Source organism: Lagenorhynchus albirostris, chromosome 1 (assembly GCF_949774975.1).
Source record: "Lagenorhynchus albirostris chromosome 1, mLagAlb1.1, whole genome shotgun sequence".
NCBI lineage: Eukaryota > Metazoa > Chordata > Mammalia > Artiodactyla > Delphinidae > Lagenorhynchus > Lagenorhynchus albirostris.
The window spans coordinates 184,502,803-184,527,584 of record NC_083095.1 but is presented as its reverse complement, the minus strand read 5'-3'; the positions used below and the strand labels follow the sequence as shown (position 1 = coordinate 184,527,584).

The following is a 24,782-nucleotide window of genomic DNA, read 5'->3' as shown; positions in this document are numbered from 1 at the left end:
AATAGGGCCACGCATTTAATCACTTGCATCTGGGTTTTATCAGTTCTGACTGTATTCAGCAGCCAAGAACCTCAAGAACATGCCTGTGTGTGTCCTTCTTCTGAACCCAGGAGACTCATAATGAAGACAGAGGTGAAATAACTTGCCAGAGGTCTTGGAGCAAAGCTGGGACCAAGTCATTCTCTCTGAATCAGACTTCTGCTGTCTAATACTTGATATCTCCTTTCTTTCCATGAGCATCTTTATTTTAATACGATGTCACTTAGAGACAAAAAAAAGGTAAGAAGCTTGAGATAAATCAGACAGAGGGAAAAACCATAGTAAAAATGGACAATATACCTTTAACTTTTTTTAAAGGTTATAAGCAGAGGCCCCTCATGCACTTTTTTTTTTAACATCTTTATTGGAGTATAATTGCTTTACAATGGTGTGTTAGTTTCTGCTGTATAACAAAGTGAATCAGCTATATATATACATATATCCCCTTATCCCCTCCCTGTTGACCCTCATGCACTTTTATTATAATGTTTGAAATATACATTATAATAACTTATTATATCTGGTATGTCCGTGGTACAGGTTAGGTGTGAGCAGCAGATGGATGAATATTTTTAACAACTTTTAATTTGCCTGAAATCCTTTCTATCTGTGTAGTCATTTACTGTGGGGTTGACTTTCTTGAGGCCACTGTGAATGTGTGGCATTTATTCGTCTCCTGGATGTGACAGCTTCATAATTACTGCGATTCTGGTATCCTGTGACTTTCTGGTACTTAGGTGAGTCCTTGGGTCCTCATTTATCTGCAGAGGAAACTGAAGTGGAGAGAGGGATGTGACACACTGAGGTGACCCAAACAGCAGAAGCCGCAGCAGTGAGTTTCCCTGGGAACTTGTAGTCATGTCTCTGGAATTTCCTTCCGAGCCACAGAATGGCCTGGGTCAGAGGGCGGATTGTGAGGTGCTGCTGTCATACTTCTGGCATCCTCGGGACACTCCGTGGCTTCATGGACCGTGCTCACAGGACGTGCTCTAAGACTTACGTCTCTAGGTTTGGGCCTTGGCTTGGACACTTCAGAAATCGGAATTTTCTCTTTGATGATAACGTTTTAAAGGGTCAGATTTCGGGTTGTTTGGGGGAGTACTGACAACTCTCCAAAGTGTGTTTTGGAAATGTGAATTCTTGGTTTTGTGCAATTCCAATGAGTCTTTAATATTTCTTATTTTATTGTCCATGAGGTATTGTCTCTAAAGTGAATCTGAATCACAGCTTGGTAACTTGTGCAGAGCTATGAACAAGTAGGCACGTGGTAACTAGGAACCTGGCTCTCCTTCCCTCCCTACCCTCACCTCAGCCCCCAGTGTCTTAGTGATAACAGTTCCAGTATAAATTAGTCTCAGGAAATATTATGGTAACATGCGTTAATTGAATGTACTTCAGTTTTTATTTTTTGAAGTCGTATGTTTTTCTAAGTTTATTATCTGTTACCCTGTTGTCATTTGCACAATTGCATTCGTTTTCTCTGAAAATATTATGAACAGGGGAACTAGGGTTATTTCTTCAGAGTACTTCCTCTTCATGTATATACCATAGTAGATAACACATTTGACAAGGGGCAAGAAAAAGGGGAGAGCGGACATCCAAGAAGTGACTCAAAGAGGGAGAGAGAGGAGGGGGTGATGTGTAGAGAAAAAGGTGATAACGAGAAGCATATTGGAATGGGGTTTACTTAGTTTTGAATTTGAAGAGAAAACATTCCTAATAAAACATATTTTCACATGCTGAACCCTGTACCCCTCCATGTAAAGCTCTTCAGAATCGCCCTTTGGGGGAGTTTGTCATTGCTAGTTAGGTAGTTATTTGTTTTTCGGTGATGCCCTGCAGAGGGGACTCCTCTGTCATACTTGGACAGAACCCCCTTCCGCCATCAGGAATATGTTAGGCTCTGGTAGATGGAGGCCCTCAAACACCCCGCCTTTCAGATCCTGTGCTCCCTGAATCCTTTCTGGTCTCAGTCGGTCTCCCATGAATTCCTCCTGCAGGGAGAGAAGGTGTGAGACTTCCGGTCTTGAGATTTCTAACATCTGTGACAATCATAATTCTCATTTGTAAATTAATTCGTTTGATTTGATATGTTAAAATATAGGCAATCTAAGAAGAATTTTCTGAGAACGAAGCTTCTCGAGCTCCATTTCCTATGGCTGACCTCAAAGTGTCCTTCATTTTTCTAGATTAAGTTTCTTTTTTACATTTTTTAACTGAAAAAGAAAAAAGATGTGAAGTCAGATTTGGGTAGGGGTGGGGATGGGGACCACCCATAAGCCTATTAACCTAGCACATCCACTGTCTTATTTTTGCCTCTTCGTTCCCGTACATGTTCATGACAATTTTATTGGCTGCCTTTATAGCGCACGTCTCATATTCTACTGTGTTCACTGAAGCTCGTGTTACAAAGGCATTTCCATGTTTAAATGTAGTTTTCGTGATTCGGTGTGTGTCTTAACAGCAAAGTTGGATAAATGGGGTGGACACCTCACTTTCAAAATAACACTTTTCTGTGTATCCTTTGGGGTCACAGTGCACTTGGCGGGCTTCTGCTTGGTATGGAGTTGTATCGTAACAAGTCGATTTATGGCTGGAGCGGTAGCCAGCTGACATCTGCAAGAAGCCTTGTTCTCCAAAAGCATTTCCTTTGAGGGTGATGCCAGCCCTTCAGTTGTGCCTGAGCAGCTGAAAACAAGAACAAGGAAAGGAATATTTGTTTACAGTTGTTCGTATTCAAAAGAAAATTTCACTGTGCCCTGGAAGCCAGACAGAGCTACAGATGTCCAACCACTCTTTCTCCGAACACACCCAGGACGGCAAACTTCTTCTGAACTGATGACGAGAACAGGCTGCTCCGATCTCCCATCCGTGTAGAACAATAGACAGGTCTCCCTTTTGAGAAAAAAAAGCCACAGCTGTGCTGTCAAAAGAAAGTTGTGCTTTCAAAGACGTGATGATTCAGAGTTGAGTCTCAGTTTAGACTCACTTCTCTGTGCTGACTTTTCTCGGGGACGGTTTGCCTTCCAAAAGGGAGGCAGCTTGTAAATTTCCTATTAGACTAGGGAGTGTGCTTATAAATTCCTCAGGGCTTAGTAATGAGATTTTGTTGGAGAAGAATGAATTGGAAGCTCCTTGGGTAGATCTTAACATCTGGATGCATAGCTACTTCTTTAAACTGCTGAGCAGATGAGGTGAGATCAAGGGAATGGGAATTGTATGTTTCAGATGAAAATGAGAATCTCACGATACACTTTTAGGTATGGGTATGAACTCGGGGTCACGTCACACTTGGCATGCTTGGAAATATTTTGAGAAAATGATAGGCTACCTCTTCTTTATGACTGTTATTAGAACTTTATTTGATACAGTAATGTCTTGGATACCAATTTTCCTTGGTTTTTATACAGCTTATTAGAACGTGAATAAGTAGCTCAAGAACATGTTTATACCCTTAACCTTTTACAGTAAAAGGAAGTTCAAAACTTTGTGCTTTAAATATGCACAGGACAAGCAGAATTGCTTTCTAAAACTTCCTTAAAATTGTCCCCACCCTTCAGAGAATTTTCTCAAATTCTTAATAAATGTTTTTGAAGGAATTCCAAAATAATATGCCAGATGGTTGTAGCACTCTCCTTTCTAGAACTCCCTCTCTGTTGATCTTGAGTTCTTCCTAATGAGAACTCAAGTGCTGAATATCTAAAATGTTATCCAGAGTACTTGTGCAGTTGCTGTCAGCTGCCCTATTGAAACTTGAACATTTTGGGTACCCTTTTCTTTCTTTTTTTTTGGCTGCGTTGGGTCTTCGTTGCTGCGCGTGGGCTTTCTTTAGTTGCGGTGAGTGGGGGCTACTCGTCGTTGCAGTGCACGGGCTTCTCATTGCGGGGGCTTCTCTTGTTGCGGAGCACGGGGTCTAGGCGCTCGGGCTTCAGTAGTTGTGGCACGCAGCCTGCAGTAGTTGTGGCTCGCGGGCTCTAGAGCGCAGGCTCAGTAGTTGTGGCGCATGGGCTTAGTTGCTCTGCGGCATGTGGGATTTTCCCGGACCAGGGCTCGAACCCGTGTCACCTACATTGGCAGACGGATTCTTAACCACTGCACCACCAGGGAAGCCCTGGGTGCACTTTTTTGCTAAAAGAATAATTTATACATTTTGGTATGGAAGCATATATTTTTGTGTAATTTATAATTATAGTAGTTTTCTTTGAACTTAGAGGGGTGAATGATTGAGATGAAGCCAATGGATTTTTTTTTTCCAGCAAAGTTTTTTATTTATTTTGTAAAAGTTGTTTTCTTTTTTTAAATTGAGATATAGTTGACTTATAAGATTATATTAAGGCATGCAACATAATGATTCGGTATCTGTATATATTGTGACATGATCACCACAGTAAGTCTAGCTAACATCTGTCCCCATATACGTTACAAAATTTTTTTCTTGTGATGAGAACTTTTAATATCTGCTGTCTTAGCAACTCTCAAATATATGACACAGTATTATTCATTATAGTTAGCATGCTGTACGATACATTCCCAAGTCTTATTTATTTTAACTGGAAGCTTGTACTTTTTGACCGCCTTCCCCAATTCACACCCGCCCCCCATGTCCATCCCCTGTCTTTGGCAACCACCAGCGTGTTCTCTGTATCTAGGGACTCATGGTTTTTTGGTTTTGTTTGTTTGCTTGTTTGTTTTAGATTCCACATATAAGTGAGATCATACAGTATTTGTCTTCTTCTGTCTGACTTATTTCACTGAGCATAATGCCCTCCAAGTCCATCCATGTTGTCACCAATAGCAAGATTTCCTCTTTTTTACAGCTGAATCATATTCTTATGAATCACTGTGAGTGATAATATGACTTGATGGAAGCATGAATAATAATATGACTTCGTTGCCTTCTTCAGGGGAAGGAGAAGGAATTCTCTCGTAGGAGGACACAGCAGCTTTGCACGTGCCGATGGTCAGGGAATGAGCCGGGTTGGGCAACAAGAGAAGAGGCCACCTTCTGCGTGTTTCCTGGAGAAGGCGCTTCCAGGAAGGGACTCTGATGCCCGTGTCGTGAGGCAGGGCCGGAATCAGCCCATGTGCATCCTTCCTTTGGATCTGCATGAAGTGGCTGGTAGCTGGGGAAGAAGAAGGTGGCTTCAGTGGGGGCTACAGTCATATGAAAATCCAAGGACCGAAAGGAGTCCTTGGGTCTTCTGGTCCTGGCAGCTGTACCGGGGCAGCTCATGAGCACCAGTTGTTATATTTTCAGGAATTCTGTGCTCCGCTTCTAAAACATAGGCATTATTAACACTAAATTATATAAACTTACAGTTAACTAAATTATATTAAAAGTAAGGGTAATAAATACTATAATAACTACATAAATCAATCCGCTTCCTAATTATTTTACAGTCCTTTGCTAGCATCTACACTCTTGAGGTAGTGTGTATCGGTTTTTGTTTTGTTTTGTTTTTAACTTACTAGATTACTGGTTTATTATAAAAGGACAGAACTCAGGAACAGCCAGGTAGAAGAGATGCCTAGGGAAGGTATGGGGAAGGGGCATGCCCTCTCCCAGCGGCATTCTACCTGCAGGTGGCATGTGTTATATCTGTCTGTTAGAAACACTCAGTATTGTCCGGACAGTAGCTTGAAATCAGAGATGGTGAAGATACTTGGAGCGGCAAGACACCTTTTGGTTAGAGTGGTGGCCAGCTGTGACAGCTACCAGAAGGCTTGCTCTTTAGAGGATTTCCTTTGAGGGTGATACCAGGGCTCCAGCAAATGCTGCAAAGTAAAACTCTCTCCTTCCAGAAAGCCAACTGTTAAACACTCACCAGCACCCGCATTGGGCCTGCCCACTCGCTTTTGTGTCTGAGATTGGGGTGCAGAGATGAACAGACGCTTGTTCAAAGTCCTGCAGCCAATAAACAGCGGGGCTAAGATTTGACTCGGGTCTTCCAGTTCCTGCCAAGATGCTCTTCCTATTACACAGATATGTTAGTGGTGAAAGGTACAAGGGTCAGGGGTCAAGTTCAGCTGTGAGCACTTATCTCCAGGGTTCCTGTAACATAAGTGAAAGCTCTGTACGGAGTAGGGTCATAAATGAGGAGAGGGGATGAGTAACAAATCAAATGCAGTTGGCAGCGGGGTGGTCGTCTGCTCCCTTTGATCAGTTAGGGGGATAAGTCGAGAGATTCAGAGACCAGATACTGAACTGTGTCCCTAATGCATGGTGATAAAATTATTGAATGGAAGAATGACTTAAGAATGAAGAACACTCGTCACCACCTGATATTATGGTATATACGCATTTGCTAGTTTATTTTACATCTCCCCCGTTAGAATGTAAGCTCCATGAGGGCAGGGACCTAGTCTTGTGTGCTGCTATACACCCAGCTCTCAGAACAGTGCTTGGCACACAGAATATGCTCAATAAATACTGTTGAATGAATGAATGACCCAATCCTGCCGCATCTTGGCCTCATATGGCTCCAGCTCCCAGGGGAAGCTTTGCCCAGAGGAACGTGCCTGGTGACATCAGCATTGGGGACACTCTAACCTGTGAAAGGCCGCTAGACTCTTGGTGACCGTCATTTGTCTTTTTTCTTAGATGACGGAAGGCCGTCGATGTCAAGTACATCTTCTTGATGACCGGAAGCTGGAACTCCTAGTACAGGTAAATGACTTTTGGCCAACTTTCTAAGTCTCTTCTGTGACTGATGCAGTTCAGACTTCTATTCAGCTGAAGGGTGGGTGAGAATATAAACTGTTTTAAAACCTCTGTTAAAATCTGCGAGTGAGGACTGGGGCACACACGGTGGTATCTGTGTGTGTGTGTGAGTGCTATTTTTGCTCATTCTGTGTCTTTGTGCACCACGCCTAAGGCATTCGAGGCCAGATGTAGATCTAACCTATTGTTACAAATCTCTAGAAAAGGAAATTCCACAACTGCCATTAACTAATCTTTCTACATGGAAGGAGTTAACTATAATATAACCTAGAGAACTCTTGCTACAATTAAGACTGATTTTGTCATCTTCCTGGCTCAGAGGGGATAGAAAACAGTTCGTTGTTTTCAAGTTACGCCTTCATAGATGTGAAGAAAGAAAAACAATCTCCTGGCTCTGTCTTCCCTCTAAGGGCTCAGTAACCCCCGATCCCCTCCCATAGGTCATCACTGCCATCGCTGTTGACCATCTATACGTCAGTTAACACACAGGAAATCAATCCAGTTATCCCCAAACTAAGAACATATCAGTGGCAGAGAAGTCAGAGCAGGAATTAGAATCATAGACCCTGGTTTTGTTCAGCTTCAAAAAATATGTATCATTGTTTTCCTCAAAGCCCTAAAGAATGACGTTTCCAAACTTGATTTAAAGAACTTCACTCTAAATCTGTTGCTTGCTTCCAGCTTTTCTAACTCGATTTGCTTGATATTCTCCAATGTCTATAAAAATTCTCAGGGCAGTGCCCCTTATCCTCCCTCATATTTTGCCCTGAAGGAGCTACAGTACATCAGGAGGTTGAAATGATGCCCAGACACTCAGATCTCTTACTTGTACTTGCTGCTGGGATTTGAAAATGTTCAAACTGCCAACTTAAAGAGTGAATACTTTTAATAAGATTTCAATTATAAAGGTATTACAAATGCAGCGTAGGGAAGAGAGAAACCGTGGGAAGAAGCTCAAAACCATAACATACTAGTTTGACTACTATTCTCACTTTAGCAGATTTCTTTCCAGCTTTTTCTCATCTTTGTATTTCTTACATGGTTGTAATCATAATGTGTGACTAATTCTCTGTATTTTTTTTCACTTAACATCTTTCATCAGCCCTTTCCAAGTTACTGTAAGTTGTCATCTTTGTTAATAGCTGCATAAATTCCAGAAATGGATATTCCATTAGTATCAAATCATTTACCCGTTTGGGTCCATTGAAGGTTTCTTTACAATTTTTCCACGATTACAAGTAAATGCTGTGATTAATTTATCTACCTGTGTAGGGTTCTTTCACATTTTGGATTACGTCCTTGTTAGATTAGATTCAGAGGATCACATTCATATTAAGAGTTAAAACTTCCGCTTGGATTTGGAGGGTGGGGCAGTGGACAGGACTGCAAAGTGAGCAAGGTCTCTTCAGTTAGCAGCGTCACTAACTAACAAAGCAATCGGGAGTCAACATCATCAGCCTTCTGGTTCCAACCAGTCTGGGGTCTGTGTGCCTGTGGTCAGCGTACACTTAACTTCTTCCACCTGGTGAGGGGCTTAGTACCTCCAAAACAGCTCAAAGGATATGGTTCAGAATATTATCTGTGACCCTTGAGTCCTTGATTTTGTTTAATGGCTAAACGATTATTATTTTCTCTGGCTTGACTGTTTTCCTTTGTTTTTGCATTTTCTCACTTCTCTGATTAAATTTGCTCTTTGGAACTTGGGGAAGGCCTAGGAGGCTAAAGTTCTTCTATAAACAAGAGGCAGGCGGAGGCCATGGGGTGTCGTCCGGGAAGGCCCCTGGGGTCCTGCTCAGTGACATTAGCTGTCACCCTTCCCCCTGAGGTTTCCCTCTTGCTGTCACAACTCATCACAACTCACTGCCATTGCCTGTTTACTTCTCAGCGTTTCCCAGAGCCACCAACAATTTGAGGGCTGGGTCTGTGTCATGATCACTGTGTGTCCCCAGCACTCAGCCCAGTGCCTGGCACGTAGGTCACTAAATAAATCCTTGTGGAATGAAAGAATGGGCAAATCCTAAGATAACCATGGAAGTACTTCCCCAAAGGACCACAGAACCAATTGCTCTGCAGAGAACCAAAAAAAAAAAGAAAAGAAAAAAGAAAACATGGAAGCAGCCTAATTGTCCATCGATGGAGGAATGGATAAAAAAAAGATGTGGTGCATATATACAGTGGAATACTACTCGACCATAAAAAAGAACAAAATAATGCCATTTGCAGCGACATGGATGGACCTAGAGATTGTCACACTGAGTGAAGTAAGTCAGACAGAGAAAGACAAATATATGACATTGCTTGTATGTGGAATCTAAAAAACTGGTACAAATGAACTTATTTACGAAACAGAAATAGAGTTACAGATGTAGAAAACAAATGTATGGTTACCAAGGATGAAAGGGAGGTGAGGAGGGATAGGGAGATTGGGATTGACATATACACACTACTATATATAAAATAGGTAACTAATAAGAACCTACTGTAACTAGACAACCACAGAGATTATTTCCTGCACCGGTGCAGACCTGGCCACTCTGAATGGAAGCATTTCCCTTCTCTGGGTTACAGAGCACAATGGCGATAATCCCAACATCGAAGGCTTATTATAAAGCCGTTTGAGATTACGTAGTGGAATCTGCACATCCTAATTCCTGTTGACCTTGAGTAAATCCCACATTACCTGTACAGGGGAAAGAGCAAAGGTCAGGAGTGCACGTACGGGAATTTAATATTTGAAAGGCTTATCCCTAAATCCACAGGCAGGTCCCTGACACCATGACATTACCATGTACCTCCCTAAGTCCTTAAATTGCACTTAAGGACAGCTGGAACGATGCTACGACACAAAGATGTCGTTCGGTAACAAGTCAAGCCTTCAGCTTTGCTCATCCGTTTGGACTTCGTTCAGCTGCATCACACTCCCATCCAACCCAGAGACAGTGGCATTTGCGCTGTTGCCCAAAACTGTTTCAACCAATTAGAAGTGTACTCGAAAAAGCCCGCATCAAAATGAGAGAGGCCGCCATCATGTATGTCTCTCAATCAACCTCTTCTTGACGCTTCCATAACCAGACAAGAGGGCGTCATGCATGTTTTGTATTAAACTGAACTCCTCACGTCTGCTCTGCGTACAGTTATTCCTTTAAAATGACTTTCTTCACTTTTTTTCTGACCTGAATGCGTGTTTAAGGGAGCATTTTGGAAGCAAAGAAAGGGAAATGTGCTTTAGCCTTAGTAAGAGTCATTGCATTAAGATGGAGAAGAATTTCCTGACAGTGAGGGTCGGTTGGTAGAGAACTGGAAGCCATAAATGGGAAGATTCTGGGCCCTTTCTCTTGGGTTTTTTAAAAATAGAATAGATTTTCGCTAGATTGGAATGCCTGAGGTGTGGTCCTTCCTTATTAGGGTCTCTTGAGGCTTATGATACTATATGAGATCCTGTCCTCCAGGAAGAAAGGCCAGTGCAAGAAAAACAGACCTGTTTTTTAAAGCCCTTTCCCAGCACTTTAGATGAGTGGGTATTATGCTCTGTTGGCAGAATTTCTTCCCTTTGATGATAGAGCAAATCAGAGTCCTCTCCATCCCCGCAACTCTGCCACAGTGGGAGCTGTGATGCGGGGCAGATCCTAGGATTACCGTGTCTCTCTAACCCCATCTCTAAGTGGCCATTGGCAGCACGTTTATAACTGTCTACTTCATTAAAATAGAGGAACAAAGTGTCCTGTGATTCTGAGAAACAGAACAAACTTCAACAAGTCAGTGTTTTTCAAGAGAATTAAAGAGAGTAGCTAAACTATTGTTCTCAGTTACATGGTGTCCCTAATCTTGAGAAAACCAGTGGGACGGAAACATCAGGAGAGATTTAAAGCTACACTGCAGAGTACATTGGAGCCCTTGAAATGTGGCCAGTCCCAGTCAAGATGGGCTGTGAGTGTGAAATATGCACCAGATTTTGAAGCTTCATATTTTTTTAAATAAAAGGAAAATATCTTATTAATGATTTTTATATCGATGATTCCATGTTGAAATGATAATATTTGGGGTGAGGTGAAAGAAAATACATAATTAAAATTAATCTCACCTATTTCTTGTTCCTTGTTTCATTTGGCTACTAAAAACGTTACAATTTCCTATTGGCCTCCCATGATATTTCTGTTGGACAGCGATCTTTTTTTTTTTTAAATAGATCTTCATTGGAGTATAATTGCTTCACAGTACTGTGTTAGTTTCTGTTGTACAACAAAGTGAATCAACCATATGCATACATATATCCCCCTATCCCATCCCTCTTGCGTCTCCCTCCCACCCTCCCTATCCCACCCCTCTAGGTGGTCACAAAGCACCGAGCCGATCTCCCTGTGCAGCTACTTCCCACTAGCTATCTGTTTTACATTTGGTAGTGTATATATGTCCATGCCACTCTCTCACTTCGTTCCAGTTAACCATTTCCCCTCTCCATGTCCTCAAGTCCATTCTCTGTGTCCTCCTCTTTATCCCTGCCCTGACATTAGGTTCATCAGTACCATTTTTGTTTTTTTAGGATTCCATACATATGCATTAGCATATGGTATTTGTTTTTCTTTCTGACTTACTTCACTCTGTATGACAGACTCTAGGTCCATCCATCTCACTACAAATAACTCAATTTCATTTCTTTTTATGGCGAGTAATATTCCATTGTATATATGTGCCACATCTTTATCCATTCATCTGTCAATGGACATTTAGGTTGGTTCCATGTCCTGGCTATTGTAAATAGTGCTGCAGTGAACATTGTGGTACATGTCTCTTTTTGAATTATGGCTTTATCAGGGTATATGCCCAGTAGTGGGATTGCTGGGTCGTATGGTAGTTCTATTTTTAGTTTTTTAAGGAACCTCCATACTGTTCTCCATAGTGGTTGTATCAACTTACATTCCCACCAACAGTGCAGGAGGGTTCCCTTTTCACCACACCCTTTCCAACATTTATTGTTTCTAGATTTTTTGATAATGGCCGTTCTGACCGGTGTGAGGTAATACCTCATCGTAGTCGTGATTTGTATTTCTCTAATAATTAGTGATGTTGAGCATCTTTTCATGTGCCTCTTGGCCATCTGTATGTCTTCTTTGGTGAAATTTCTATTTAGCTCTTCCACCTATTTTTTAATTGGATTATTTGTTTTTTTGATATTGAGTTCCATGAGCTGTTTGTATATTTTGGAGATTAATCCTTTGTCCGTTGTTTCATTTGCAAATATTTTCCCCCATTCTGAGGGTTGTCTTTTCATCTTGTTTATGGTTTCCTTTGCTGTGCAAAAGCTTTTAAGTTTCATTTGTTCAGGTTTTAAGGTCCTATTTGTTTATTTTTATTTTTATTTTCATTACTCTAGGAGGTGGGTCAAAAAAGATCTTGCTGTGGCTTATGTCAAAGATTGGTTTTCCTATGTTTTCCTCTAAGAGTTTTATAGTGTCTGGTCTTACATTTAGGTCTTTAATCCATTTTTAGTTTATTTTTGTGTATGGTGTTAGGGAGTGTTCTAATTTCATTCTTTTACATGTAGCTCTCCAGTTTTCGCAGCACCACTTATTGAAGAGGCTGTCTCTTCTCCATTGTATGGTCTTGCGTCCTTTGTCGTAAATTAGGTGCCCATATGTGTGTGGGTTTATCTCTGGGCTTTCTATCCCGTTGCATTGATTGATATTTCTGTTTTTGTGCCAGTACCTTACTGTCTTGATTACTGTAGCTTTGTAGTGCAGTTTGAAGTTGGGGAGCCTGATTCCTCCAGCTCCATTTTTCTTTCTCAAGATTGCTTTAGCTATTCGGGGTCTTTTGGGTTTCCATAAAAATTGTAAAATTTTTTGTTCTAATCCTGTGAAGAATGCCACTGGTAGTTTGATAGGAATTGCATTGAATCTGTAGATTGCTTTGGGTAGTATAGTCATTGTCACAATATTGATTCTTCCAATCCAAGAACATGGTATATTTCTCCATCTGTTTATGTCATCTTTGATTTCTTTGATCAGTGTTTTATAGTTTTCTGAGTACAAGTCTTTCGCCTCCTTTGGTAGGTTTATTCCTAGGTATTTTATTCTTTTTGTTGCGAGGGTAAGTGGGATTGTTTCCTTAATTTCTCTTTCTGATTTTTCGTTGTTAGTATATAGGAATGCCAGAGATTTCTGTGAATTAATTTTGTATCCTGCAACCTTACCGAATTCATTGTTTAGTTCTAGTAGTTTTCTGGTAGCATCTTTAGGATTTTCTATATATAGTATAATGCCATCTGCAAACAGTGAAATTTTTACTTCTTCTTTTCCAATTTGTATTTCTTTTCCTTCTCTGATTTCCATGGCTAGGACTTCCAAAATTTTGTTGAATAAGAGTGGCAAGAGTGGACATCCTTATCTTTTTCCTGATCTTAGAGGAAATACTTTCAGTTTTTCACCATTGAGTATGATGTTGGCTGTGGGTTTGTCATATATGGCCTTTATTATGTTGAGGTAGTTTCCCTTTATGCCCATTTTCTGGAGAGTTTTTATCATAAATGATTGTTGAATTTTGTCGAAAGCTTTTTCTGCACTTATTGAGATGATCATATGGTTTTTATTCCTTAATTTGTTAATGTGGTGTATCACATTGATTGATTTGCGTATATTGACGAATCCTTGCATCCCTGGGATAAATCCCACTTGATCATGGTGTATGATCCTTTTAATGTGCTGTTGGATTCTGTTTGCTAGTATTTTTTGTTCAGGATTTTTGCATCTATGTTCATCAGTGATATTGGTCTATAATTTTCTTTTTTTGTGATATCTTTTTCTGATTTTGGTATCAGGGTGATGGTGACTTCATAGAGTGAATTTAGGAGTGTTTCTCCCTCTGCAGTTTTTTGGAAGAGTTTGAGAAGGATTGGTGTTAGCTCTTCACTAAATGTTTGATAGTATTCGCCTGTGAAGCCATCTGGTCCTGGACTTTTGTTTGTTGGAAGATTTTTAATTGCAGTTTCAATTTCATTACCTGTGATAGGTCTGTTTATATTTTCTAATTCTTCCTGGTTCAGTCTTAGAAAAGTGTACGTATCCAAGAATTTTTCCATTTCTTCGTGGTTGTCCATTTTATTGACATATAGTTGTTTGTAGTAGTCTCTTATAATCCTTTGTATTTCTGTGGTGTCAGTTGTGATTTCTCCTTTTTCATTTCTAATTTTATTGATTTGCGTCCTCTCCCTTTTTTTCTTGATGAGTCTGGCTAAGGGTTTATCAATTTTGTTTATCTTCTCAAAGAACCAGCTTTTAGTTTTATTGATCTTTGCTATGGTTTTCTTTGTTTCTATTTCATTTATATCTGCTCTGATCTTTATGATTTCTTTCCTTCTACTGATTTTGGGTTTTCTTTATTCTTCTTTCTCTAGTTGCTTTAGGTGTAGGGTTAGATTGTTTATTTGAGATATTTCTTGTTTCTTGAGGTGAGATTGAATTGCTATAAACTTCCCTCTTAGAACTGCTTTTGCTGCGTCCCATAGATTTTGGGTCATCGTGTTTTCATTGTCATTTGTTTCTGTGTACTTTTTATTTCTTCTTTGATTTCTTCAGTGATCTCTTGGTTATTTAGTAGCACACTGTTTAGCCTCCATGTATTTGTGTTTTTTACAGGTTTTTTCCTCTAATTGATTTCCAATCTCATAGCATTGTGGTCAGAAAAGATGCTTGATACAATTTCAATTTTCTTAAATTTTCCAAGGCTTGATTTGTGACCCAAGATGTGATCTGTCCTGGAGAATGTTCCACGTGCACTTGAGAAGAAAATACATTCTGCCACTTTCGGGTAGAATGTTCTATAAATGTCAATTAAAACTATTTGGTCTGTTGTGTCATTTAAAGCTTGTGTTTCCTTATTTATTTTCTGTTTGGATGATCTGTCCATTGGTGTAAGTGGCGTGTTAAATTCCCCTACTGTATTATTGTGTTACTGTTGATTTCCCCTTTCATGGTTGTTAGCATTTGCCTTATGTATTGAGGTGCTCCTACGTTGCATGTGTAAACATTTATAATTATTATATCTTCTTGGATTGATCTCTTGATCATTATGTAGTGTCCTTCCTTGTCTCTTGTAACAGTCTTTATTTTAAAGCTGCTACTCCGGCTTTCTTTTGATTTCCATTTGCATGGAATATCTTTTTCCATCCCCTCACTTTCAGTCTCTATGTGTTCCTAGGTCTGAAGTGGGTCTCTTATAGACAGCATATATATGGGTCTTGTTTTTGTATCCATTCAGCCAGGCTGTGTCTTTTGGTTAGGGCATTTAATCCATTTACATTCAAGGTTATTATTGCTATGTATGTTCCTATTACCATTTTCTTAATTGTTTTTGGTTTGTTTTTGTGGGTCTTCTTCTTCTCTTGTGTTTCCCACCTAAAGAAGTGTCTTTAGCATTTGCTGTAAAGCTGGTTTGGTGGTGCTGAATTCTCTTAGCTTTTGCTTGTCTGTAAAGCTTTTGATTCCTCCATCGAATCTGAGTGAGATCCTTGCTGGCTAGAGTAATCTTGGTTGTAGATTTTTCTCTTTCATCACTTTAAGTATATCCTGCCGCTCCCTTCTGGTCTGCAGAGTTTCTGCTGAAAAGTCAGCTGATAACCTTATGGGGATTCCTTTGTACGTTATTTTTTGTTTTTCTCTTGCTGCTTTTAATATTTTTCTTTGAATTTAATTTTTATTAGTTTGATTAATATGTGTCTTCGTGTGTTTCTCCTAGGGTTTACCCTGTATGGGACTCTCTGTTTTTCCTGGACTTGGATGACTATTTCCATTCCCATGTTAGGGAAGTTTTCCACTATAATCTCTTCAAATACTTTCTCAGACCCTTTCTTTTTCTCTTCTTCTTCTGGGACCCCTATAATACGGATGTTGGTGCGTTTAGTGTTGTCTCAGATGTCTCTGAGATTGTCTTCAATTCTTTTCATTCTTTTTTCTTTATTCTGTTCCTTGGTAGTTATTTCCACCATTTTGTCTTCCAGCTCACTTATTTGTTCTTCTGCCTCAGTTATTCTGTTATTGATTCCTTCTAGTATATTTCTCATTTCAGTTATTTTGTTGTTCATCTCTGTTTGTTCTTTAGGTCTTCTAGATCCTTGTTAAACATTTCTTGTATTTTCTCATTCTGTTTCTGAGATTCTGGATCATCTTTACTCTCATTACTCTAAATTCTTTTTCAGGTAGCTTGCCTATTTCCTCTTCATTTATTTGGTCTTGTAGGATTTTACGTTGCTCCTTCATCTGACGTATTTTTTTGCTGTCTCCTTTTTTTTTTTTTTTTTTTTTTTTTTGATGAGTGGGATTGTGTTCCTGTCTTACTGGTTGTTTGGCCTGAGACTTCCAACACTGGAGTTTGTAGGCTGTTGGGTAGAGCTAGGTTGTGGTGCCGAGATGAGGGCCTCCGGGAGACCTCACTCTGATGAATGTTCCCTGGGGTCTGAGGTTCTCTGTTAGTCCAGTGGTTCGGACTCAGAGCTCCCACCGCAGGAGCTTTGGCCTGACCCCTGGCTCATGAAACAAGATCCCGCCAGCCACAGAGGGCAGCAAAAAAAAAAAGAAAAAAAAAAAGAGAACAATAACAAAGTAGAAAATAAAATTAGACTAGGAAACTAACAGATATGTTAGAAAGAATATAAGAATCAACAACCGGAAGGTAAAACAGAACCATAATAGTTAAAAAAACAAAGATGGGAAAGACCTTGGCTGTGGAGGACGGGGCCTAAGCAGGGGTGGTGGGTGGGGCCTATGCTTACAACCCACAGGACTGGAAAAGGCCCTGGGCGGGTGTGGAGGGTGGAGCTTAGGCTCAGTGGACCAGAGGGGCCCAGGCTTGCCTCCTGCCTCTGGTCTCAGAGGGCAGGAAAGGCCCTCCACTCCTCTCCCCCTCCTCCTGTCCTGGAGGGCCCCTCCCAACTGCCTCTCCTGCTCTCCTCCACCCCCCCACCCCCACCTCCCTCCTATGTCCCCAGGCCCCATGTGGCCTGTGGGGGGGCAGGGTTGGAGGGCAGGGCACCCAGCCTGGGAGCCCAGCAGTCTTCCCCGGCCTGAGTGGGTGGGGCAAACGCCCTCTGCTCCTCTCCTGGAGGGCCCCTCCCACCTGCCCCTCCTGTTCTCCCCCGGCCTCCTGCCTATGCCCCCAGGACCACTGCAGCCCAGAGGGGACCACTGAGGGCCTAGGACCTGGCCCGAGAGCCAGGCAGACTTCCCTGGCCGATTGGGTAGGGGATACGCTGGGCGTGCTCTCCCCTGATCTGAGCCCCTGAGGGTCTTTCCAGGCTTGGGAACCCCTACCCCCTCTCAGCCACCCCTCAGGGGCTCTGGTCCTGTCCGGCCTCCACTTCTCCTCCCCGCTCAGTCCCCCCATGTCCTGCAGGTTCGCTTGGGGCTTCCTCCCATCTCCTTGGGTGTTGAGATCCCCCACCAGCGTTTGGCAGGCGCCCTAGTTGTAGGGAGACCTGAACTCCATGTCTTCCCACACCACCATCTTGACTCCTCCCCATTTCTCCAGTTTTTCAGCAATCTTTGAAGGATTAAGAGTAGATCATTTAAGTAAGAGAAAAAATTATGACCCTAATAGACTTAAGGTTATCCAGATTTCCTACTGGATGTCCTCCACAATAATGCTGGGACTTTACATTTCTTCACAGTAGAGTTTCTCTGGAGCGTATCTCATTTAATCTCCACATTAACTGTGTAAACAAGATGCTAACTCAGGTGAGGAAACAGAAATTCAGAAAGGTCGATTAACTTGCTCAAGGTCACAGAGTAGTATATGCATCTGGAACACTGATCCTCTGATGTCTCAGCTGTTCTCTTTCACTGCACAAGTAAGAAGTATATACAATAAATAGCTGAGATATGAGGTAGTTCGTGTATAATGCGGCCGCCATGTTGGCCTCAACACCACCTTCATAAATTACCGGAATTAAAGACTTAAAACCTCATCTCAGGTCGAGGCTTCCCTGGGTCATTTCGTCTGTTTGAACTCAGTTTCTGATCGATATAGTGAAGATGTACAGGTTTGACACATGACGAAGAGTTTCTGCATCGTGTTGAAGCCTGAGGGTATCAGGTGTGGAAGACACTTAGGCAGCAGCAGATTAAATAATTCTTGCCTTGTCATCCCTTTTCTCTGCCTGACAAAGATGCTAGTGATACTGGCTTAAAGGTTAAGTAAGTTAATATGAGCTCTGAATAAAGCAGCACTGAAGGCAGAGTAAATATTCTTACCTATCATGGGCTTAAAAAATACAAGCTGGATATGACTTTTTTAGAAAACCTGGAGCTCTGTTAGTGCTGCGTGGAATAAGTGAACAGCCCTGGGTTCTCTGCACGGGTGCACATACCCACATACACAGGCAGATACGCTCACCCCCCCATCCTCAGCTACTTCCGTGGTTTATCACGTTCTTCTGTAAAAATACAAAGGATTGTTCTCTACCGAGGAAGCCAGGAATTCCCCCAGAACGCACTTTGCCAAGAGAAGAAATAGACAGAGTTGATTCTGTATCTTCTCCACCGAGAAGAGTGGTCTGCTCCACTCGCTGGCCCATCTGCTGAAGCGTGAGCTGCCTCGGCCATCTGCTCCTGTCTGGTCTGAAGTCACCAGGAGGTACAGCCTCAGCCAGTGGTGGGAAGCCCTGTGCAGAAGCTGGGAGCAGACCGAGGGCCCGGGGTGTGATGAACCTTCTGTCCGGGACCTCCCAGGCCACCAGCCCACCTCACAAAACGAGCCAGAGGGGGAGTCAAGCAGCACTGCTTTGGGCTGACCTCAGACGTCACCGTGATCGCCGTCACCATCTATCAAGCTTCTCGCTGCAAAGCTGGGCACTCCCCCAAATGAGCCAGACAGATGTCTTTCCAGCCCCTGGGGGTGGCTGATAATATGTAATCTTAAAGGCTCATGGTGAAGCAAATAGATGTTAAAGTATAGATTAGAGGTGGCGAACATAATGGTACGGAATGGTCACTCTACATGGAATCAAAAACTCATTTAGTGGCTTGGAGAAATAAGAAATAGTCCTTAAAGTACACCCTTGGGGGCCACAAGCAGCTCACGAGGTTCCGCCTTTGGCAAGAAGAGGGAGGGACCTGTGCCTCCTCCCTTCTGCATCAAGGACCTTTCTGGAAAAGTTGGTGAACTCTGCTGTGCTTGACAACAAAGGAGAATCCCAGTCTCCTGGCGGGGCTGTGACAGAGGAGGGTCAGGATGCGGCAGATTGATGCAGTCATCCAGGGACCCCACCCAGACACGCATCCCAACATACACGCGCACACAGCTCCGGGAGCAGACAGCTCAGCCGGCCACAGGGCGAGGAGGGGAAGCCATCTCCCAGGCAGTTGGGGTCCAGGCTCTGGTTGCCTAGCGGTATCCCCTTCTTTGCCCTCCTCTCCTACCTTACCCTCCTTCCATGCCCACCCCTCCGTTTCTGTGCCCCATTCTCCCTTGATGTCAATTTTAACCAGCCTTTAAATGTACTGCTTGGAACAATTGAAACGGCCAATATTTGGCTGACTTTGTTATGCCGAAAGGACAGCTTTATGGGATTGTGTGGAGGACGAGAAAGGAACTTCTAAGAGAGGAAGACAGTGCATCTCCTCCCCTCCCAGGAACGAGCCTCTGGAAAGTTGACATTGCGGCTTTGTTTTGTGTGTGTGTGTTACTGCTGAGTTATTTGTTTCTTTGATCCCTTTACAAACTCGTTTCCACCAACTCTCTAAGGTAGCACAAGGCAGTGTTGGCAGAAAGGAGCCTTGGGAGACGGGTGGGAACTGTGGGGTGCTGGTTTAGCATCTCTGCTCAAGAGGGATGAGAAAGGCGAGTGATAAAGACGAGCTTAACGCACGGTGCAGGTCAGCAAAATGTGAATAATTGTGTTTATAAAACCCACGCACATGCGTACCCACTGCCCTCACCCTCATCCCACCCCCCAAGAGAGTGTGGAGATGGAGAGAGGGCTGGCCACCTGGGAAGGGTGGCTTCACAGGAATCGGGGCGTTAACAAATCTGGGTGTTGTTTTGTTTTTCCGCCGCTAACTCACAGATTGACTTTTGGCACATGGCTCATTTCAAGTACTTGCGCATTTGGTGAATCTCTATTATTCATCTTTCCCTACGCTACGCAGATCTCAGCGTGCCTCCCTTTGGGGCAGGAGGTCACGTCTAGAGGTGAGAAATGATTATTCGGGCTGTACGACTTCTTACACATCCAGGGGTGGGTGTTCTTAATTCTGAAACGGGCTGCATGTTCTCACGACTTGCTCCCCAGTGACTGCGACAACCCCCCTTTCTCTGTGCAGTGATACCAAGGGCACCCTGTCCTCCATAATAAGGAGAGGGTGCAGGAGGATTCGGGGGACAGAGCTATGCATTCTGGCAGCCTTTGCTGCAACTTGTCCCATCTGGCCCAGAGATGGACGGAAGGGAGGGAGATGGGGGAAGTGATCCCCTCTCCTGGGAAACACGGTGTGATCCGTATCAGAGGTGGTGGAGAAGGAGTCGGAGGTCTGGGGACATCTCAGCTGCTCTGTGCTTTCCCCTGCCTCTTCCGCCGCTGTGGCCCTGCCTCAGAGCCCTTGAATCTCTCTGCTGTCCAGTTTCCTCACTTGCCTAGCAAAGACCTAACAATTTAGCTGTCAAAAAACACAGAAGATTTCCAAGTCTTTCCAAAGCCCCCATCTCACACCTCAGCACCTCCTAGGTACAGGCAGACTGCGGAGATATTGCAGGTTTTGTTCCAGGGACTGCAAGAAAGCAAGTTGCACAGTGTTTCGTCTTTCTCTGTCTGACTTATTGCACTATGCATAGTACTCTCCAGGTCCATCCGTGTTGTTGCAAAAAATTTTTCATTCTTTTTTATGGCTGAGTAATATTCCTTCGTGTGTATATGTGTGTGTGTGTGTGTGTGTCATGACTTCTTTTTTTAAAATTTATCTTATTGAAGTATAGTTGATTTACAATGTGTTAATTTCTACTGTACAGCAAAGTGATTCAGTTATGCATAGATATATATTCTTTTCCATTATGGTTTATTACAGGATACTGAATATAGTTCTCTGTGCTATACAGTAGGACCTTGTTGTCTATCCATTCTCTATATAAATGCTTACATCTACTAACCCCAAACTCCCACTCCATCCCTCCACCACACCCTCTCCCCCTTGACAACCACAAGTCTGTTGTCTATGTCTGTGAGTCTGTTTCTGTTTCATAGATAAGTTCATTTGTATCATATTTTAGATTCCACATGTAAGTGATATCATACGGTATTTGTCTTTCTCTGTCTGACTTATTTCACTAAGCATAATACTCTCCAGGCCCATCCATGTTGTTGCAGATGGCAAAATTTCATTCTTTTTATGGCTGAGTAATATTCCTCTGTGTGTGTGTGTGTGTGTGTGTGTGTGTGTGTGTGTGTGTATCGTGATTTTTTTATCCATTCATCTGTTGATGGTCACTTGAGTTGCTTCCATTATCTTGGCAATTGTAAATAATGCTGCTATGAACACTGGGGTGCATATATCTTTTCAACTTAGTGATTTCATTTTCTTCACATACATACCCCGCAGTGGGACTGCTGGATCCTATGGTAGCTCCATTTTTAGTTTTTTGAGGAACCTCTATACTGTTCTCCACAGTGACTGCACCAAATGGCGTTCCCACCAGCAGTGGTACCAGGGTTCACTCTTCTCCACACCCTTGCCAACATTTATCATTTGTTGTCTTTTTGACGATAGCCCCTCTATAGAAAAATCGAATCACTATGTTGTACGCCTGAAACTAATATAATATTATAAATCAGCTATACTTCAATTTTAAAAATTGCGTTTACACTAGTCTATTGTGTACAATAGCATTGTCTAAAAAAATGATGTACCTAGTTTCATTTAAAAACACTTTAGTGCAAATACAACACTGTAAAGCAACTATAGTTCAATAAAAAAATACTTTATTGCTAAAAAATGCTAACCCTCACCTGAGCCTTCAACAAGTCATAATCTCTGCTGGTGGAAAGGTCTTGCTGACTGATCAAGGTGGTGGTGGCTGAAGACCAGGGCAGCTGTGGCCATTTCTTAAAATAAGACAGCAGTGAATCTTGTCACATCAGTTAGTTGACTCTTCCTTCACGAACTGTTTCTCTGGAGCATACAATGCTGTTTGATGGCATGTCACCCACAGTAGCACTTCGTCCAAAATTGGAGGCAGTCTTCTCAAACCCTGCCACTGCTTTATCAACTAGGCTTACGTCATATTCTAAATCCTTTACTGTCATCTCGACCACCTTCACAGCATCTTCACCAGGAGTAGCTTCCATCTTAAGAAACCACTTTCTTTGCTCATCCATAAGAAGCACCTCCTCATCCATTAAAGTTTTATCACGAGATTGCAGCAATTCAGTCACATCTTCAGGCTCCACTTCTTTTTTTTTTTCTTTTTTTGAGGTACGCGGGCCTCTCACTGCCGTGGCCTCTCCCGTTGCGGAGCACAGGCTCCGGACACGCAGGCTCAGCGGGCATGGCTCACGGGCCTTAGCCGCTCCGCGGCATGTGGGATCTTCCCGGACCAGGGCACGAACCCGTGTCCCCTGCATCGGCAGGCGGACTCTCAACCACTGCGCCACTAGGGAAGCCCCCAGCCTCCACTTCTAATTCTAGTTCTCTTGGGGTTTCCACCACATCTGCAGTTACAAGAGTGACGTCAAAGATAAATACAATGAATAATGAAAAATTTTGAAATATCATGAGAATTACCAAAATGCGACATGGAGACATGAAGTGAGCGAATACTGTTGGAAAAATGGGTCTGATAGACTTGCTCAATTCAGGGTTGCCACAGACCTTCAGTTTGTAAAAAACAAAACAAAACAAAAACAGAATATCTGCAAAGTGCAATAAACTGATGTGCAGTGAAACACTGCTCTGTGTGGACGTGATCATCTAAGTGGCAGCTCCAGCTCCACAGACCAGCCCCAGCACCTTCCATGCTCCTCTTGAAATCCAGGTCATCTTTTCCTTGCACCTGCTTTAAAGGTGAGCCCACGGTTCTCCAAGGCAACCAAGCTTAGGAACCCAGCCTCCTTTTTTGCCTTATTCCTCAACGCTTTTCCCTTCCTAAAGTCTTGCCGCGTTTTTCCCTCTTAAGGAAATACCTTCCTTCTCCAGTTCTGCCGTCACCCTTGTGGATTTGCCATCGCCAGCATGCTCCTTGTCACCCTCTGTTTGCTCTGGTCCTGTCGTAGCCTCCTTGCTCACCTCCGTAATTCCATCCCAGTTTGTCCTGCACATCACACCCAGGTTATTCTTTCTGAACTACTGCTTTGTAACATATCTCTGCCCAGAAGCCTTCAGTCGTCCATCCTGTTTGAATTCTTCTGTCGGACTCTTACTTCCCTGCATAACCTGACTTTGTCAAGAGCAGTGTATTAAAGAGATGAAGGGTGTCATTTTGCCCCAAACTGCCTCTTCCACTGGGTGTGCCCTGTGGTGTCGTAGGTGCTACCCTTAGGCCAGCAGAGCTGGGGTCCTAAACTTTACCATCGCAGGCAGTTGTATGTATAGTGATGGACAGGCACAGCCACGTGACCTGAGTCTAGTCTTTTAGACCAATGGTTCTCAAGCTGCTTTTAGTTCCAAAATCCTTTGTCCAAAATCATCCAAATGGAGGAAGTCTGAACCTCTCCGGCTTGTTCCTTACGCCTGATAAGGATTCCCCTGAGGGGGTCTCCGCAGACCCCCTGGGGTTTGGAAATCAGTATTCTAGATAGAAACCAGCAGATGGAAAATATAAGTGACCTTTGCTTTATTCAAATGAACACGTTCCTGAACAGTTCAATGTGACTTCAGGTTTAATTGCGTAAGCCAATTTTTAAATGCTTTGGGAAATTTTATAGCTTAGAGATTCATCATCACATGAGCTAACTGAGTACTTCTTTCTATACCAGACTGTTCTAAGTGTTTCCTATAAGCTGAATCATCAGATGATAATTAGCTCCATTATTCTTCCCATGGTTCAGATGAGGAAATTTCGGCACAGAGCAGTTAAGTAATTTATTCAGGGTGGCACAGCAGGGAAAGAGTAGATATCTGATTCAAAATCAGGCCGTCTGGCTCTGAGGAAGGGCCGCTTGTCACCAGTACACTGAACGTACGGGCTCTGGGGCCAGATGGCCTGGCTTCAAAACCTGGCTGGAATTCAAAACAGTCAAGGTGCTGAAGTTACCAGCTTAACAGTCAGTAGCTCCATCATGTTGGTCAATCGTCCAGCCTCTTTAAGCTTCAGTTTCCTTAATAGTAACCTGGGAATCATAACTGCCTCCAGTCCTCCTGCTATAATTTCATCTGTAAATTGATACTAGAACCCGTCTCATAGAGTTATGATTAGGATTCAATGAATTAGAACATGCAACATGCTCAGAAGACTTCCTGGCACATCACGGGCCATCAGATGCCCAGGCTGGACCACTTAGTAACTATGGTAACCCCGGGCAAGCCACTTGCTTTGCTACCTTTCTGTAAAATGGGAATGTTAACTACCTCGGCCTTTGGGGAAATACTACGTAATTTGTGGTGTTATTATGCCTAGGAAGTAATTGGTCTTCCTTATAACGCTGTACAAGGCTTTATGGAGTATTTCTAGAGTTCAGTGCAAATTCATTTGACAAGTGATGGGGTTGAGTGTTGATCAAAAATGTCTTAATTGCTTAACCTTTTAGGCTTCCCAGCACATTGTCCCCGATCTTTTTATGAACACTGGTTATCACTTCTAATCCTTCCAATGTCATATACAGCTCATATGACAAGGTCGTAGAGGACAGGCAGGATATCAGTGGACATGTAACCATGCCGAGTACTGACAAGCATCTAGCTGAGTGAATTCAGTTGTGACTTCCAATTATGTCAAAGCATGCTAATCACTCGTCATTCTGGGGGATAAAATAGGAAAAAAATGATTTTGATGGTTGCAGGCTGGTGTCTTATAAATGTCCCTATCCATAATACTTTACATTTAAAAT

The 24,782-nt window shown here is 42.6% G+C and overlaps 1 protein-coding gene across 8 annotated transcripts in view; it reads left to right on the top strand.

Annotated features, from left to right (window-relative positions):
* FRMD4A (FERM domain containing 4A) overlaps positions 1–24,782 on the top strand; it is a 378,187-nt gene that overhangs the window by 154,899 nt on the left and 198,506 nt on the right. For all 8 annotated transcript variants that reach the window (XM_060162157.1, XM_060162173.1, XM_060162166.1 and 5 more), the window contains exon 2: positions 6,641–6,706. In XM_060162157.1, coding sequence (XP_060018140.1) covers positions 6,641–6,706 — 66 coding nt within the window. The remainder of the gene's footprint in view (positions 1–6,640; positions 6,707–24,782) is intronic.